This window comes from Protopterus annectens, chromosome 4.part1 (genome assembly GCF_019279795.1).
Source record: "Protopterus annectens isolate FY-2018-M chromosome 4.part1, PAN1.0, whole genome shotgun sequence".
In the NCBI taxonomy this organism is placed as follows: Eukaryota; Metazoa; Chordata; order Ceratodontiformes; family Protopteridae; genus Protopterus; species Protopterus annectens.
In genome coordinates this window covers 757496181-757515453 of record NC_056734.1, presented here as the reverse complement: position 1 = coordinate 757515453, position 19273 = coordinate 757496181, and the positions used below count along the sequence as shown (strand labels likewise).

The following is a 19273-nucleotide window of genomic DNA, read 5'->3' as shown; positions in this document are numbered from 1 at the left end:
AGCACCAAGGGGGAGAGACAGCTCAGAAAAAAATTGGAGACAAACCTCTACCTTTAGATCTGACCTCGACATCCCAATTCCAAGACCCGCTCGGAACTGGATCCAAAGATCTCAGAGCAGAGGTGGTTAAGGCAACTGTCTGAGAAGAGGAAGTGATAGTTCTTGAGCCCAATACAGATTCTCTCGGGTGGCTAAGGTCCTGAGGCTTTGAAATCAAGAGTCAGATCAGAGAAGGAGAGTCTATGATGGCAGGAGTGTTCATGGATTCAGGAGGGGACAGAGCCAATAAAACCTCTATCTGGATCTGAGCCCTAATAATCTTCCTCACTGTCCACATCACATTCTGAGAGGCTTCCGGAGGATCTGGACAAAGCCACAGAGGAAGGATGGGACTGGTGCAGGGTTTTCTTCAAAAGAGCCATGGGAGAGACTGACCGGATGGATTCTCCTGGTGACCAGATGCCAGTTCTTGGAGCTGAGGTCCTCGGCTTTGAAGTCAAGGTAGACAGTAATGGACAGCATGATGCCTGATCCAAGGAATGACCAGGATCTGAAGGGGTGAGAGGAAGAAGAAAAAAGCAATAAATGTAGAGAAAAGAACACACTTATCTGCAAAAACAGAGACGAACTGCAATTAGAAACTAGAGCACTGGAGAGCACGTCTGATGTGAATGGTGGCAAATGAGATCTGACTAAGCTGTGCTTAGTTCAGAGGATTGTGGGTAAAGGGAGGAGCTCAACCCTGGAATCTGAAGTTTATAGAAGATGGCCAAGTTGGAGCTGAGGATCAGATCTGTAACCCATCTGTGAATCAGAACAAGAAGGACAACATCAGATCCCTTGTTTCTTGCACATATTTTGTCTGCCAGATTTTTCTTTTTTTTCATCATTTTAGTTTTATGTATTTTATAGTTAGATTAAAGAAGATTCATACTGAAAATAATGTTATCATTTGAATAAGTAGATTAGGATTGAGCACAGGGTAATTAATTATCATCAGTATATTTTACATGCTGCAGTATTTTGGGGAATTATTAGCAAGGTGAAAACAAAAAGTTATGTACTCACCATAACGTTCCATCTGAGTAGGTACTTCATTTGTCTGCAACCTGTGGGTATCGGATCCGACTTCGGATCCGAGCCAGCAGCTTACCAAGCTCCAAGATCCGAGCTCCTAGCTCCTCCCCCTACCCATAATCCCCTGCTACCAACCACATTACCTCAGATCGGTTTTTTGCCTAACCAACCTGAAAAACATGAAAAATATCAACTGCAAAGGTGATCAGAAAATCCCGAAGGTTCGGGGGATGGCGGGGGGGGGGGGGTTCATTGCAGAAAAATGAAGTACCTACTCAGATGGAACGTTATGGTGAGTACATAACTTTTTTATCTGAAGTAGTTACTTCATTTGCTCTGCAACCTGTGGGACAGAGTCCCCAGCTACTTATAAGAACCTGGGTGGTCCTTACGGAAGGATATTCCGAAGCACCGCGGAGCCAAAAGAAGCCCTACTTCTTGAAATCACATCAAATTTATAATGAGAAATGAACGTATGAGAAGAGGACCAAGTAGCCGCTGAACATATGTCGTCCACCAGAACCCTAGACCAGAAGGCTGTTGAAGTGGCTACAGATCTTGTAGAATGAGCATGGATATTAACCGGGGCTGGTTTGCCAGACGATATAAACCCCTGAATAATACACTGACGAATCCAATTTGCCACAGTAACTTTGGAAATGGCTTTACCCAATGCTGATTTTGCATACGAGACAAATACCTGGTCCGACTTGCGAAACTCTCTAGTCCTATGCAAGTAGAAACGCAGCTGTCTGTGTACATCCAATTTGTGTAATGTGTATTCTCCCTTGTTCTGAAATGTGGGGAAAAACACTGGTAAATTTATTGACTGATTTATATTTGCTTCTGAAGCAAGCTTAGGCAAGAAAGACGGGTTAGTCCTGAGGGACACTCTATCTTTGTGAAAGATAAGGTAAGGAGGCTTCATACATAAGGCTTGTAATTCTGAAACCCTTTTGGCCAAAATAATGGCCACTAAAAAGGTTGTTTTCCAAGACAAGAACTTCAATGGAATTGAGGCCGCAGGTTCGAAAGGTGGACTTGTTAAGTCTTGCAAGACTAGAGTGAGGTCCCATGGGGGAACCACAGACTTTATTGGTGGATTTAAAAGGAAGATGCCTCGTAAGAAGGTTTTGCACAACTTTGTAGATGCTAAGGAACCTATGCCATCATCCACATGAAAATGGGAGATGGCCGCCAATTGTACCTTAACCGTAGAAGCGCTTGCTCCCTGATGAAAGATAAAAGAGAGGAAGTCTAGGATTGTCGGGATAGGGACAGTAAATGGGTCCAAGCCCTTATCTTCGGCCCAAATGGAAAAACGTTTCCACTTACTGTTGTAAAGTTTTCTGGTAGATGGCTTATGAGCCGCAACCAGAATGGCCTTAACGGGAGATGAGATACCGGGAGTCCTAGCCATTAATGGAACTGGATCAGCCAAGCCGCAAGCTTGAGGCTGACCAGGTTGGGCGTTGGGCAATCCGCAGGATGAGAAATCAGTTCCGGATTGGGATCCAGAATCCACGGAGGAGCCACACTGTGAGACCGCAGAAAGGGGAACCAGATCTGCCGAGGCCAGAATGGGGCTATGAGGATAACTCTGCTCCCTTACCGACAGGCTTTCTGAATGAACTTCATCATGAGAGGAAGGGGAGGATAAGCATAAAGTAGTCCGGGAGGCCAAGCATGGACCAGAGCGTCTCTGGGGGTTTCCCCTCTGGGGGGAATTATTGCGAAGTACACGCTGCATTTTGTGTTTAAAGGAGAAGCAAAAAGATCGCAGCAAGGCTAACCCCATTTGTGGAAGATCTGTTTTGCAACAGATGGATTCAGAGACCACTTGTACGGAGTGGGGAGCACCCGACTTAGCTTGTCCGCTAATATGTTGGATCGTCCCGGGATGTGCGTTGCTACCAGAAAGCGGTTGGTGGAGATCGCCCATTCCCAAACTCTCATGGCCTCTCGACACAGGGGGTAAGATCTGGTTCCTCCCTGTTTGTTTATGTACCAGACTACAGACATGTTGTCTGTCTGGATCGCAATAGTCCCTAGGGGAAGAAGGTCGTGGAGGGCTTGCAACGCCAAAAGCACCGCCCTCATCTCTAGGACATTGATATGCAAAGCGGTCTCTAGGGGAGTCCACGTGCCTTGAACGGATCTGCCTGAACAATGCCCCCCCCCCACCCGAGGCGAGAACGTCCATGGTCAATGTGGCTTTGACCGGGGGGATCACAAAGTGCCTCCCTTCTCTGAGTTCCCGCACATGCAACCACCAAAAAAGGGAGTCCCTGCAAACTCTGCTCAGTGGTATGGGCGTGTTCAACGGGTAGAGCAAGAGAGACCACTGGACTTGAAGGGTCCATTGCAATATCCGCATTCGCAGGCGGGCATGGAGGGAAAGACCGATCGCGGCTGCCATAGACCCTAGTGCCCTCAGGACTAACTCCGCTGGAGGAGAAGGATTCCGTAGAAGGGCTAACACCTGATAAGACAAGCTGTTCAGTCTGATTGATGTTAGGGTAGCTCGAGAGATTCGGGTATCCAGCCTGGCCCCTATGAATTCCAGGGCTTGAGTGGAGCACAGGCAGGACTTCTGCAGGTTTACTGAAATGCCTAGGTTGTGGGCTAGAGTCAGTGCGTAATCTCTTGCTACTGAGAGCTGATGCCTGCTGGTCGCGGTAAGGAGCCAGTCGTCTAGGTACGGGAAGACCTGAATGCCCTGAAGTCTCAGGTGGGCAGCAACCACCGCCATGACTTTGGTGAACACTCTGGGGGCTGAAGTGAGGCCGAATGGAAGAACCCTGAATTGATAATGACTGGCTCCGAGCCAGAAGCGGAGAAACCTCCTGGATCGTCTGTCCATTAAAATGTGGTAGTATGCATCCTTGAGGTCTATGGAGCACATCCAGTCGTTCTCCCGCAAAAGGGGGAGGATAGATTGAAGAGTGACCATCCGGAACTTTTCCTTGGGTATAAACAGGTTCAGAACGGAAAGGTCTAAGATGGGTCTGAGGTCCCCCGTTTTCTTTGGCACCAAAAAGAACCTTGAGTAATAACCCAATCCGGACTGATCTGGGGGGACGGGCTGGATGGCTCTTTTTCTTAGCAGCTTTAAAATTTCTAAAGCCGCCTCCTCCCTCTGATCGGGTGGTACATCGGGGAGGTGTCTGGTTTTGGGGGGAAGATTTAGGAAAGGAATGAAGAAACCTCTGGAAATGATACGGAGCAACCATCGATCCGTTGTAAGGGACTCCCAGTTTGACAGGTGCTCCGTCAACCGCCCCCCGACTACCTCCAGAGAGGGACAGTCGGGCAAGCCCTCAGGGCTGTTGCGCGGGTCTGTCCGAGAAAGGTTCTCTAGACCCGAAATTACACGGCCCCCCTCTGCCTCTGGGCCGGCGTCCACCTTGTCCTCCTCTGCCTCTAGAGGATGAGTGGTCCGCAGCTAGATGGGATTGCTGAGATTTGCGGAACCACAGCTTCTTTTGTCCCCTCTGATTCCTGGAGAAGGATCTTTGGGGACTAGAGAAGCGGACTCCGACGGCAGACAGCGTCTTCCCGTCCTTTTCGCTTTGGACCAGCGTATCGCGAACGGTCTTGCCGAAAAGAGCGGAACCGTCAAAGGGGGCATTCATGAAGGACACCTTGAAGGGATCCACGAAGTCGCAAAGATGGAGCCAGGCGTGACATCGTAAGACGACCCCTGCTCCGCTGGCTCTAGCGGCTCCCTCCGAAGCATGAGAGAGGAGCCGCATAGACGTATTGGAGATGGATTTCTGAGTGGCCATTCATGTCGTAAACACATTCCTGTCTCCGACTGACATGGACTCTGGGGGGGCTGCAGCGTATTCCTTGATCAAGTCTCGCTGTAGCCTGATGGTATGTGCCATATAGTTCAGCGCCCTTATAGAAAAGGTCGCTGAAGCAAACATCCGCTTCCCAATCCGGTCCAACACTCGAGATTCTTTATCTGGCGGGTGGACCAGAGAACTCTCCTGAGCGAGTTCTTTCTTGGTGGCCGCCGCCACCAACATGGCATCAACGGGGGATCCTTTGGCCCACGATTGTCTATCTGTGGGGGGGCTCAGTATTTTGTCGGGACGCCTAGGTATTGGCTCCACGGTGTCGGGCTCCTTTCATGCCCTGGTGGTAATTAAGTCCACTAGGGGGTCAGCCGGAGGGGACACCCAAGAAGTAGATGGGCCTACCTCAAATGCCTCCAGGAACACGGATTCATCAAGGGAAGGTTTTTGGGCAGACCACCCCCCTCTAATACGCAACATTTCCATGATGTTTCCAAAGGAGACATCTTCAGGGGGTGACCTTGGGGAACCCTCCCTATCATCTAAGTCCGTGTCTGTGGTAACGGACTCGGGGGAGTCCAGGTGCCTCCTTTTACACCGACGTTTCCGAGGAACCTCCTCGGTGGGGCTATCCGAAGAGGGCTCGTCCACGGGTTGTTGTTCCTCAACAGGAACTAGCTGGAGGGCTTGGGCAGGCTGTCCCGATGGTCGGATGATGGAAGACAGACCCTCATACAGTGGGGGTATGGGTGGATCCACAGCCCGAACCGGGGATCTGGAGGATCTCAACAGTACCCTCTCCACTACCTCAAAAGCCGAAGGAGATTCACCCTCGCCAGCCTCTGAGATCAATCTCCTTGGCTCCGAGGAAGGGATCGGGGTCGGAGCCAAAGCAGTCGGTGCCGAGAGAGAGGTGCGCTCCAAACCCAACAGCTCCGAAGATACAACAACTCCTTTGGATCCGATGCTCAGCCCTCGGCCCCGAGAGCTCGGATCCGACAAGCTCGAGGGCATAGTCGGCGTCGAAGAGACCAGCGCTATCGGCGGCGACAATTCCCTGTGTCCGAATGGGCACGGATCCGATGACTCTGAGATCCGAAAGCGAGTCGGAGAAGGAGTGATCGGGGCAAACATGGGGGCCACGCTCCCCCCCAGAGGGGGGGAGGCAAGAGCACCCCCATCTGCATTTGGGTCTGTAAGAACCGACACATCATCCGATCCATTTCCGCTTTGGAGATGCTTTTTGTTGACCTGGAAGAGGTAGTCGAGGCGGGCCGGGAGGGCCGCCTCGACAACCACGAGGGAGACCGATCTTCCTCCTCCGGCTCTGGCGAAAAGCTAGGCGAACGGAGCCGAGAGGAGAAGTTGTTTTAGCTGGCGGAGCCGAGGGGTGAGACTCGGTCCGCCTTTTATGGGATCTATGTCCCTCCTTATCCTTGTGTCTCTTCTCCTTTGTTGAGGAGGCACTAGTTTCCCCAGAGCTCATACTTGAAGTGGGAGGTTGAATCCTGGGCGCCGAGGCCGCTGTTGCAGCCGGAGCCTGAACAGGAGAGGAAGAAGAAGCTGACTCCTGGGGGAACTTTCCCGCCAGGATCAGCTTGTTCTTCCTATCTCGAAGTGCCCGGGGGTTAAAGGCCGCACATATCTGGCAGGACTCTGAAAGATGGGCTGCCCCCAGGCACAAAACGCACTGAGTGTGGCCATCAGCTGGGGATAGCTTGTGGCCACACTCAGTACATTTGGAAAAAATGGCCTTAGGCCCTTCTGCCATGTTGAAAACACTCACACACACACCCAAACGCTAAGGAGGGAGGGGGAGTGACAAGAAACTAACTACTGTACCAGTAAAAGTTTAGAAAACTAACATAAACAAGGGGGTAGAAGGTTTTACTACCGCACACACTCGATTTCAAATTTTTTTTGTTGAAAAAGATTGAAAACAATCTCACCCAGCCAGGAGCTCTTCAAAAGTAAAGCTTCTTCAGCCGTGGCAAAAAACGATCTGAGGTAATGTGGTTGGTAGCAGGGGATTATGGGTAGGGGAGGAGCTAGGAGCTCGGATCTTGGAGCTTGGTAAGCTGCCGGCTCGGATCCGAAGTCGGATCCGATACCCACAGGTTGCAGAGCAAATTAAGTAACTACTTCAGATTACACAGTTAACATCATTCACCATTTAAAGTTTCAAGTCTTTCTGGCCCATGTTTTTTCCAGCGGGAAAAAACTCTCCACCTTCAATGCATATCACTAGCTTCCACAAAACACATATGGACTGCGACCACAAAATAGCAAAATCATCTTTACTGAAGCATTTAAGAACATGTAAAGTTATGATACTTCATTATTACATCTTAGTATATTCTCAAAACTTCTTACACAGTTTAAGTCTAGCACAATCCCTTCTTATAAACAAAGTTCTTGCACCAACTGACTGTAATTTCAGTTGTCTTCAAGACAATCTGTGTCTCTAAAAAGAAAACAGAGTCATCAAAGGTTAGTAGGTTCTTTAATTCCAAGGCTTTCCAGCTGCCTTTTCTCTTAGTCTGACTCTGTCACAGATCCTCATGCCTTTTCCCTCAGGCTCTGTCTTTCCTTGTGAGGCAAACATATCTGTTTCTGCTGCCTTTTTTACAACTGGCTGGGAGGGGATGTGTGGCTTCCACACTTAACAGCATGTGTGTGAAAGCCCCCCCCCCCTCCCATAAATGTCATACAACAGCTTCACTCACACCCCAGCTGTCACTCAGGGGCACTACCCCAAAATGTATGCCATCAGATTTCATAACTATCCTTTGTACTGTGATTTCATTGTTGTGTGTTACTCCTATTTAATTTTATAATCAATGACACAAACACTCCCATGGAGTAGTGTTAAAAAAATGTATCATACTGCAAATATTCTTCCATCTTCCTCTTTGTTTCCTTCCAGCATTCCAAAATACCATTCAGTTGATGTAAGAAGGTATTATAAAAATATAAGCATATATTTACAAAATTAATAAAAAATGTGCATGTCATATCTCCACACTCTTTCTTCTGCATTCTCTTTTCTTCCAGCACACCCCTGCTGCCTCCTTTTGACGACACAGCCTTGCCTTGTTGAAATCAATGCATAAAAACAAACTTAAAGCCAAGCCCTAGCAAATAAACTACAAAGAGGTCTTGCATGGAACTACTTCTGACCAAAGAAGCAAATCAAACATTACGTAGATTCATAGTCATTTTAAGTATGTGTGCATTTGTGTGCATCTGTCTGTGCGCAAGTGCGCAAGCATGTTTGTGTGTGATTTTTTGGGGGAGCAGTGACCTCCGACCCCAATCCTTCTATTGGATTCACCTGATTCTTTTTTCCTCCTTCACTGCGGTCTGCCTACCTCCTCTGTACTCATCACACTATTGTGGTGGTTCTCTCTTCAGGGTTACTTACTTTGTAGCAACATCTGGTTAGCCAGGGGAAGGAGAAGTCTGAAACCACATTCCTTGAAGGTAAACCTAGATTCTTGCTATTCTGGTTAAACTGCAGCCTAAATGCAATGAGAACATAACAGTGTGAAATGCATGCAGTGTCCTGATGTGTGTGGGTATGTACCAAACTGCACACATCACATACAACAGTATAACTTCTTTGATCATTGGGAGCGGTCTCTGTTATGCACCTGGGAGCTGCTTCAGTATAAAGGATCCAGAACCTCTGTACCTCTCCTCCCAAGGAAAGACAGATAACAACTGGCCACTTATCCTTTCTCTATCAGGTTCTTTGCCTTCTGACTGGCTCTGTACCACTGACTTGGGTCTGATTAATGACCCAGAGACTAGAAGAGTTCGCCAAAGTAAAATGGAAGTCAGTGACCCATACCAGCTCACTTACTCTGGGGGAGGAAACTGGTCAGTTCCTACTCCCAGAGCTCCATCAAAGGGAAGGCCCATAACTGCACTCCAACATAAAACAGAAACCGACAGCAAAATCCCAGCAAGTGAGTGCTTGCATTCTGGCCATTCATTGCATATATGCAGGTTAGAAATGCAAGGCACTTACTAACAATCAGGGACTATAGGAGAAACACAAGAAAATATTCCAGTTAGTGAAGGATGATTGCAGTGGCCCCTCTCGTTTTGCCCCCCCCCTTCGCTCTCCCCTCGTGACTTCTATTGCCAGAAGAAGGGGAGGAAAATAAATCTAACTGAGGGAAATGGGGGGAAAAGAGCATAAAAATGTGGCTAACTCAGTTAGTGCAAATAAAAATACAAAACTGAGTGCACAGTGTGGCAATTAGTACAGAGGATTATGGCTATGAGTTTACTGGAGTCCAGGGTTTGATTCTGTCAGTCTCCACTTGCCTGCATGAGTCTGAGTATGTTACTTAACCAGACAAATCTCCAGGGCGGTTGACAAATTGGACTTGACTCCTCCGTGGCCTTTTGGTCTGCATGCCCAGTAACCACCCATAAACCTATATAATTACATATGTATAAAGACTTCATATATTCACCTGTTCATGGCTCTTCTTCTGATACTGCTCTTTGACTGTCTCCATTTGCTTCAATTCAGCTTCAATTTCCTACAGAATTGAAAAATAGAGGAGTAATTATATATGTAATGTAAATGCACATATAAGCTTCTTCATCATTTATTAGACACAGGTCTTGTGATGAGCAGCAGTGCACCAACTAGTGAGATAATTAAGAAAAGGCATACCTGAGAAATAAGAAACAGCTAAAAGTTGACAACCAATACCAACCAGACCTTGTATTCACAGATATGACTGTTCCTATTTTCAGTTTTCCTTGATGAAAGGAATATGTGAGGGAAATATAAAAGCTCCCCCCTGCTTACTTTACTTATACCTGCTAACCCTAATCTGACCCTTGCCCCTAACCCCAACCTTAGAAAAACCCTTCCTGTAATACTACAACTATTTCCGATGAACTATGACCAAAGGTAGGGATAGGGATTGGAAGAACACAGTTTGTGCCTCTTTTAATCTATTCATTTTGACGATTTAAATATCTGATGTACTATGATCAATGTTTTGGAGGTCAATCTTTCAATACTTGGATCATGTAAATGTATTTCGTGTGTGTGTGTGTATAAAATCATAGACTGTGATTTTGAGTATAAGTATTGAAAAAAATAACCATAAATGGACTTAAAACATTTAATTTTGCAAGGGGCAAGCACCCCTGCACCTTGCTACATATATCAACTCCATGATTGCATTACAAAGAAGACAAGACAAATTCACTGATCCCTTCTGTCCCTGATCTCATAAAGAAAAACAGTTGGTAATGTGCAATCAGTTGACTTTGGATCAGCTGTACTGGCTTTTGTTGATCATATGTAGGTAACAAGTTGAACTGTTGATCATATGTAGGTAACTATTAAACTACATGCAAGTCCAAAGAGGTTTAAACAGAAAGTAGATACCCATATGAAAATGTTAAACCTTCTCCTTAAGGTTTTACAGATTTATGTTATTTATTTATTTTAGTTTATTTACAAATGGTTACTGGGAAGGTACAACTGGGCAGAAATCCCCTTTTCAGAGGAGGCCTGGGGAGAAAAGCATCATAATGATAACAGTATGAACAGTATTATAATATAGAGATATTATGACTGGGTCGCCAGTCATAACTTACTTATTATGTGTTCAAGACATGGATGCTACCTCGAGAGGTGAATTTTGACATTCATGCTCAGAACACATAAAAAGAAGTTATGTCTTACCATAATGTTCCATCTGTATTGTTAATCTTTGTTCATTCATTACTGATAGGTTATCGGTTCCATCCTCAGAACCGAGCCCGCCTTATACCAAGCTTGCGTCAGCCAAAAACTCTTGAGCCAAAGTCCTACCTAGAATGCTCTACTCTCTGTTACCTCAGATCGAGTTTGCAAGTTGATAGACAAAAGTAGAGGCTACCTCTGGTCACAACACACCTACAATAAAGAGTATATGAGATAACCAGGAACCTCCAGAGGGGGATGGAGGGTGGAGAGTAATGAATGAACGAAGATCAACAACACAGATGGAATATTATGGTAAGACAGAACTTCTTTATCTGATGTTAATCTTCATTCATTCCTTACTGATGGGACAGAGTCCCCAGCTAGGTGTATCCCTGGGTGGCCATCATGGAAGGACACTCCTGAGCACCATGAAGCCGAAAGAAGCTCTACCTCCGGAGGCCAAATCCAATTGGTAATGAAGGATAAATGTATGAGGTTTGGCACAAGTCGCAGCTGAGCAAATATCATTGAGGGAAGCCCTAGCATGTAAAGCTGCTGAAGTTGCCAAAGACCTTGTAGAATGTGCTTTCACCCTGTGAGGCAAGGTGATATTGTTCTTGTTGTAGATAAAGGTAATGCAATTTCTGAACCATGATGCCAATGTAACTTTTGAGAGAGGATGACCTAGTCTTGGTCCAGAAAAGGTCAGAAATAGTTGATCTGATTTACAGCTAGATTTTGTTCTGTCCAGGTATAATCGTATTTGCCTATGAACATCCATGGAGTGTAGGCTATACTCTCCCTTGTTAGAATAATTAGGAAAAAATACTGGAAGGTCAATAGACTGGTTGATAGATCGCTCTGACACCACTTTTGGTAAAAAGGAAAAATTAGTTCTCAGTGATACTCTATCCTTATGGAAGATACGGTAGGGACGTTTGATGCATAAGGTTTGAAGTTCTAACAATCATCTGGCCAATGTGATTGCAATCAGAAACAAAGTTTTCCAAGAGAGATACTTTAAATCACATGAAGACACAGGTTCAAAGGGGGGAGCTGTTAGGGCTTGCAGGACCAAGGCCAAATCCCAAGGTTGTACTGATTTTCTAAAGGGAGGTTTTAGGTGAAGAACCCCCTTCAAGAAAGTTTTACAGAGTCTATGTGACATGAGTGAAGAATCCTGAAAATGAATGCAGAAATTTGAAATGGCAGCTAAATGCACATGAATAGTAGAGGCAGACACCCCAGAGTGGAAAAGACGTGATAAGTAATCCAAAACCACCAAAACTGGGGCTGACAAGGAGTTTAAGTGTTTATTCACTGCCCACAGAAAAAACCTTTTCCATTTACTGAGATAGATTACTCTGGTGGACGATTTATAAGATGCAATAAGAATATTGCGTACCGGGGACTAGAGGTTATCTTGCCTGGCAATTATTGTAAGTGGAGAAACCAAGCTGTCAGATTCAGGGTTGGTAGATTGGGGTGAGTCAGACCCTGCGGATGGGAGATCAACGTTGGGGATGGATTGAGGATCCATGGTCAATCTAGCAGGTGAGGCCAGAAGAAGGGGAACCAGACTTGTCGAGGCCAATATGGAGCAATGAGGATCACGTTTTTCAACTGCCGTGCTTTTTTCAAAAATTGGGAGATGAGGGGGAGAGAAGGATAAGCATAAAGTAGACCTGAGGGCCAAGCGTGGGCTAGAGCATCTCTCGGTGACTGACCTGAGGGGGGGGATAAGGGCAAAATAGTTGCTGCACTTGTAGTTGGTTGGGGAGGTGAATAGGTTGCAGCAAGGCTGGCCCCAGCGGTTGAACATTTTTGCCACTATCAGAGGGTTGTGGGACCACTCGTGAGGTTGTAGGATGCACCTGCTTAAGTTGCCCGCTATCACGTTGGAGGTCCCAGGAATGTGCATTGCAACTAGAAAGCGGATGGAAGCTATTGCCCATTGCCATATTCTTAAGGCCTCTCGGCATAATGGATAACATCTGGTGCCTCTTTGCTTGTTGATGTACCAGACCACTGACATGTTGTCTGACTGGATCGCAATAGTCCCTGATGGAAGGATACGATGGAATGCTTGCAATGCTAGTAGCACTGCCCTCAGTTCCAGGACACTGATATGCAAAAGGGCCTTTGCCTCCAACCAGGTGCCTTGGAATGAGTTTCCCTGACATAGCCCCACCCCCCCCCCCATCAGGGAGACGTCCATGATCACCGTGGCTTTCGGATGATGGGGGCTGAACGGGCGAGACTATTGTTGAGGATTTTGAAATATCCACCAGAGCAAATCTTGCATGCGTCTCTGAGTTACAAAAGGACAAAGGATGTTGTAAAGGGTACCACTGAGTGAGAAGTAACCACTGGAGAAGTCTCATGTGGAATCTGGCCAGAGGAACAATGACGACTTGAGGCTGCCCTTGACCCCAAGAGTTGGAGTATGGACTGACCAGAAGATTTGTGGAGACAGAGCAGTGACTGAACCTGTTGTCTTATTCTTTGAAGTCTGTCATCCGGAAGAGATGTTGTGCAATTTCTCGTGTCCAACAGTACCCAGATGAATTCTGAAGACTGTGCTGGGGTCGTGTTAGACTTCTCCCAGTTTATAATGATTTCCAGGTATTGTGCTGTGAGGAGAGTGTAGTGTAGGGCTTCTTCCAGTAGGTGCTTGATGGGGGCGGTGAGGAGCCAGTCGTCTAGATATGGAAATGCCTGGAATCCTTGAAGCCGCAGGTGAGAGATGACCACTGCCATGCATTTGGTTAACACACTGGGGCTGTAGAGAGACCAAAGGGCAGCACTCGAAATTGGTAGTGACTGGCTCCTATGCAGAAGCAGAGGTATCTTCTTGAGCACTTGTCCATTTTTACATGGTAATACGCATCTTGAAGATCTACAGAGCACATCCAATTGTCTTCTTCCAGAAGAGGAAGGATCGACTGAACCGTGACCATCTGGAATTTCTCTGTTTTTACAAATTCCTTCAGTGTGCTGAGATCCAGAATTGGTCACCAGTCCCCTGTCTTTTTTGGCACTAAAAAGTACCTTGAGTAAAAACGGATCCTATCTGGTCTGGGGGGACAGTTTGGATGACTCTCTTTTGTAGCAGCTTTTGAATTTCATGTGCTGCTGCTTTACTTTGACTGGGTGGAACATCGGGTAATTCTCTGGATGAGGTTGGACAAAGATGAAAGGGGATGCGAGAGCCTTTGGACATTATCCGTTGTACCCAAGAGTCGGTGGTTATGTTTCACCAGGCAGAGAGGTACAAGGAAAAACGACCCCCGACTACTACCAGAGGTGAGCAAGTAGGGCAATGCTTCAGGAGCACTGACAGGGTTGGCCAGAGAAAGAATCTCTGGAACCCCGGTTTTGCAGGCCTCATCTGCCACATCTTCCCATTCCTTTGATTTCTGGAGTAGAATCATTGAGGAAAGGAGTGTCTGACACCAATGGCAGATAGGGTCTTGCCGTCTTGTTCGCACCTTGCCAGCGTATCTTTAATTTTAGGGCCAAACAAAGAAGTGGCCTCGATGGGGGAATTCATAAAGGCAACCTTAAAGGAGTCCGCAAAGTCACAAAGGTGCATCCAGACATGTCGTCTCATGACTATACCTGCGCCTGCCACTCCTTCTGTTGCATGTGAAATGGGACACATGGTAGATTTGGATATGGATTCTAGGGTTGATATCCAAGAAACCACATTGTCACGGACCTCAACAGAAACAGCTCCTGCCTGAGAGTTGGTTGATAAGATCCCTCTGAAGCCTCGTAAAGTGTGCCAAATAGTTCAAAGACCTTACGGTGAAGGTCGATGAAGCAAACACATTCTTCCAGAGTTTGTCTACTGCCCAGGACTCCTTGTTGGGTGGATGGACAGGTTGACTCTCTTCTGCCAAGTCTTTCTGGGTTGCAGCCGCCACCAACATGGCATCTACTGGAAGACCTCTTGACCAATGGGGATGCTCAGCTGGGGGAGATAAGATCTTGTCAGGCCTCCGCGGTATAGCTTACAGGGTATCAGGAGCCTTCCATGCATGCTGGCCGATGAGCTGGACAAGCTCATCAGCTGGCGGGGTAACCCAGGAGGTAGGGGGCTGGGAACACGAAAGGCCTGCAGGAATACGGATTCCTCTAAGGAAGGATTAGAGGACTTCCAGTCACCTCTCTGTCTAAGAATCTCAAGAATGTCACCAAAGGACACCTCATCAGAGGGTGACTGCGGGGACCCTTCCCTGTCATCAAAGTCCATATCTTCGGTCAAAGACTCCTCAGTGCAGTCCATATGCTTCCTCTTGCATGAAGCCTTGCGAGGTACTTTCTCAGTGGGAAGTTCTGGAGAAGACTGCAAAGAGGGGTTCTCTTGAGGGGGAGAAACCTGAGGCCCTTGTGTCCAGTGTCTGGTGGTTGTGGCTTGTGACAGTTGCGGCACAGAGGGGGGAGAGGACTCCAACATGCAGGGTTTGCCAGCGAAGGCAAGTGCCCTCTCCATGGCCTGGAAGGCCAGCCCACCCAAAGAGGGATGGGAGCCCAGAACAGAGCATGACAACCTCGGAACCGGGGTCATACCTCACTCCGACGAGCAGACCCCCAAACCAGGAGTCTCAAGAGGACTGTGAAGCATGAAAGAGGGAGGATTCCTGGAGGATGCCATAGAAAAGATTCGGCATAGAACCAAGAATACCCTCCCCCATGGCATAGCCACTAGCCTGAGTATAGCCTGATGCCCAGTGCACAGAGGGCCACAAGGACGACTCTGGCTCCAAAGTGAGGTCCACTACTGGGGTCGGAAGTAGGGAAGCTACTTTTGGAGGAAGGGGCTTCGATGCTTGGGTGGAAGGCAAAGGAGGAGTGTACGTTGGAGTTTGAGGAGAAATACGTTCACCTGAAGGAGGGAATGTAGGTTTAGGCGGCTGAGAGAGACCCCTAGCCACAAGCAACTGGTTAACAAGCCAAAACACATCTTGTTCAGAGAGGCTCCTGGTCGACCTCATAGAGAAACCTGAAGGCAAGTCTGGCCTTTCTAGAAAAGGACTATATTGGCTACCAAGAAACAGATCCAAAGAAGGAGAGTACTTGGTCCTTGCTAGTTTGAGTGGTGCAGAGCCCAGAATCGAGGATGTCTGCACTGAAGAAAATGGCATCAAAGTAGTCTGCGCCAATGAAGGTAGTGCCATAGAAGTTGAAGGTGTCTGCACCGTAAAGGCAAGTGTCTGCACCGATGGGTATGGTGCCGTTGAGGAAGGTGTCTGCACGGGTAACAATGATGGTGCCGAAAAGGACTGCACCGAAGAGCATATTGGTGCTGAAAATGTCTGCACCATGGAGGACAGTATCCGAAGGGGATTGCACCAACGGTGCCAAAGGAGACTGTACCTGCAGGGACAGTGCCAGTAAAGGCTGTGACAAAACTGTTGGAGCCACAAGTGTCTGCACTGGAAACTCCAGTTCTGGTGGCGATAAGGAGGACATGGCTGGAGTAAGAATCAACTGGGGCGGTGCTGTGCCTGGAGCCGAAAGGGTCACAGGTGGCAGCGCCGGACTAGCAATTTTCACTTTCTTATGAGTCGAATCCCTGAAATCTCCAGAGGGAGATGAAGTGAGCGACCTTGATGAGGAAGAAGAAGAATGCCTCTTACGGGGTTTAGTAGGAGGTGGTGAGCTCTCCGTCCCAGAGATAGCCTCACAGAAAGGAGATCTGAGGAGACCTTTCAGGATTAACTTATTCTTTCTTTCATTAAGAGTCCTGGTCGAAAAATTTCTACAAATCCCACAAGGGGGATCCACAGTAAGGTGGGAGACATTCAAGCAATAGACACACAAGTCATGGCCAATGTAAAGCAGTAACTTATGGCTGCAGTCCTTAAACTGTTCGAAACCAACACTACTTTTCTTGTCCGACATAATGATGTGGAGAAGAACGACAGTACCAAGATAAAGAAAGCCTAATCAGAAGGGTGAGAAGAGAAAGAGAAGGAAGGATTACCAACGATGGTAATGAAGAATTACCTCAAAGGTAAGAAAAAGGGTAATAAAGGGAAAGAGACTAAAGGGAGAGAGTCTTAAAGATACGATAGGGTAGGAGAATAATAAAAGTAACTGACTGAAAAACTTTTAAAGTACTAACAATATATAACTTTCAAAAAATTATTCACTTAGCTGAGAGAGAGTGGCTTGACATGGCTGTACAGCAATGTGGCAAACGACATCTGAGGTAACAGGGAGTAGAGCATTCTGGGTAGGACCTTGGCTCGAGAGTTTTTGGCTGACACGAGCTTGGTATAAGGCCGGCTCAGTTCCAAGGACGGAACCGATAACCCATCAGTAAGGAATGAACGAAGATTAACAACATCAGATTTAAAGGTTATGAGTGGAGACCAGATCTTAGTTCTTTGTAGGGCATGAAGCTTTATCTGCTCCATGTACTACTTATTGAAAAAAAAAACATTAGACATTTTGCTGTCTTTCAAAGCCGTAAAGCACTTGGTGAGTGCTGTTAGAAAGAACATAACACAGTCCCTTTATGTTTACATTGCTTTCCATGCTTCTCAACTGTCCAGATTTTTCCCTCATATATTTGGCCTGTTCCTCATAAAATCTTTGTTTTTTTTTTTTGGGACAAATCACTAGACTGAAGTCAATAAATAATACCTCTCAACTGTACAGATTTCACAGAATGTCCAGATTTTTGCGTCATATTTTGAGTCTGTTTCTCATAAAACTGTGGTTAGTAAATCACTGAGGGTTAAAGTAAAAAAATAAGGACATACATTTAAGTTTCAGACTTCATACCCTTCAGAAAATTCATGCTAACAATAACACTGTTGTTCTATCAGTTATCTAAGTTTGTAAGAACAATATTTAAAAAGTGTCCCTATTTGTGGGTCTTCACCCCCCCCCCCCCGCCATTATTGACAGCTTTGTTCAGATTTCTTGCTCTAAGAGGTTGACAGGTATGAATAACATACATTTGAGTTTCACTTCATAACCTTCAAAAAATGCATGCTATCACAAATCCTGTTATTCTAGCTACTTTCTAAGTTTATTTGAAGACAGATGGCGCCTCCTGCTGGACAGCTTTGTTTTTTTTCTGTGAAGTTGTCTATCTGACAAATTTCTTGGAAAGATGTATTGCTGGATGGTAAGATTCCTGTAACAATTGCAAAATATTTCCTTTATTATATAAAGTTTTTTTAATCATATCAGTAGTTTTACTGTTCAACAACACATCATTCTCTCCAGGAACATCCAAAACATATTTCATATCTTGAGGCAAACTTTATGATGTTACCAATGCATGCCTTCTAAGTGTCATTCCATTTACAGAGAAAACAAAATTTAAGAGCATGTAATCCTATTTTTGACTTTAATATATCATCCTTCTTAGAAGGTAGTATCTTAGTTAAGGTACAGAAAACCTGCTCTACACCTGAATGCTAGCATTACGTGAAAGGCAGGCAGTACTAGTTCTGAACTGTTAAAGTACTGGACTATACACATTTTCCTCCAAAACCAGTCCAGCAATCTACCTTCCCTCTCCAAAGAAAGAGTTCTATGTGGGCAACAGTACCAAACTTGCTGAGTCAGTTTTTAAATTACAGTATAAATAATAGTTGTCTGCATCATCATTACACAGTAAGTCATCAGACCAAAGGCTAATACATATTTTTCTGGAAGTAAACTATTATTCCAAAGATTCTGGAAAGTGTTAAACATGGGAGGACTCTAATAAACTATACACATGCTAATAACTTTTTCAGGGAGAATAAATTTTGAGGCTGCAAAATTTAAAGTTTCTATACTCACTCTCTGCAATTACAAGTTAGGTTATGGGGAGGTAGCACAGACAACTGGAAGGTTGAGTCGTGACACAAACAATTGCAATGTACAGTCTTCATGGTCAAACAATAAAATGAGGAGAATAATCTTGAGAATTATAAAGTAATCGTTCTCATGTGAAAAAGGAAGACTTCTCTTTATTTTGCTCTTACAAGCAGGGACCTTTGTTGGTTCCCCTTCCATCACTATGAACTGAAAAGTGCAGAGCTCCCCAAAGGGAAATAGTGCTAATCTGTGAAGTTCAACACTTACTGACAAAATGCCTCTTGCACAAATCCTGCAATCTATGTGAATACAATGCCCGTCAAGGAGCTTACCCTTTTTTTTCAGCTGGAATTTGAATCATAGTAGTGTGCTTAACACTAGGCTCCTACTCTGTGGAAAAAACCTTGACTGGTTTCATGCCTATCTTTCTGATAGGCAACAAGCTGTGCTCTGCCATAATAAGCTCTCAGACCTCCTACCTAACAACATAGGAGTCCCCCAAGGTTCCATACTTGGCCCTCTCCTATTTTCCATCTTTATTAATGATCTTAACAAAGTCATTCCAGAGTCCACATGTATTCAATATGCGGATGACTCGACATTAATTTGCTCAGATATATCCCCAATTACTCTACTCTACTATCCAAAACTCAAGACTGTTTCACTGCAGTAGAGAAATGGCTATCTGAACGCCAACTTATCCTTAACCCAAATAAAAACAAAATGCTCCTCTTCCATCCTACCCATAAAACACCAACCTTTCCCTTTTGTATTCAATCCAACAATGGAACCATCATCTCCCCTGACCCCCACACCAAGCTACTAGGAGTTACCATCG

At 45.9% G+C, this 19273-nt stretch overlaps 1 protein-coding gene across 1 annotated transcript in view; it reads right to left on the bottom strand.

Moving 5' to 3' along the window:
- The window catches only part of CCDC150 (coiled-coil domain containing 150), a 2807665-nt gene that overhangs the window by 414690 nt on the left and 2373702 nt on the right, over nt 1-19273 (bottom strand). The window contains exon 23 of the mRNA XM_044070503.1: nt 9368-9436. Coding sequence (XP_043926438.1) covers nt 9368-9436 — 69 coding nt within the window. The remainder of the gene's footprint in view (nt 1-9367; nt 9437-19273) is intronic.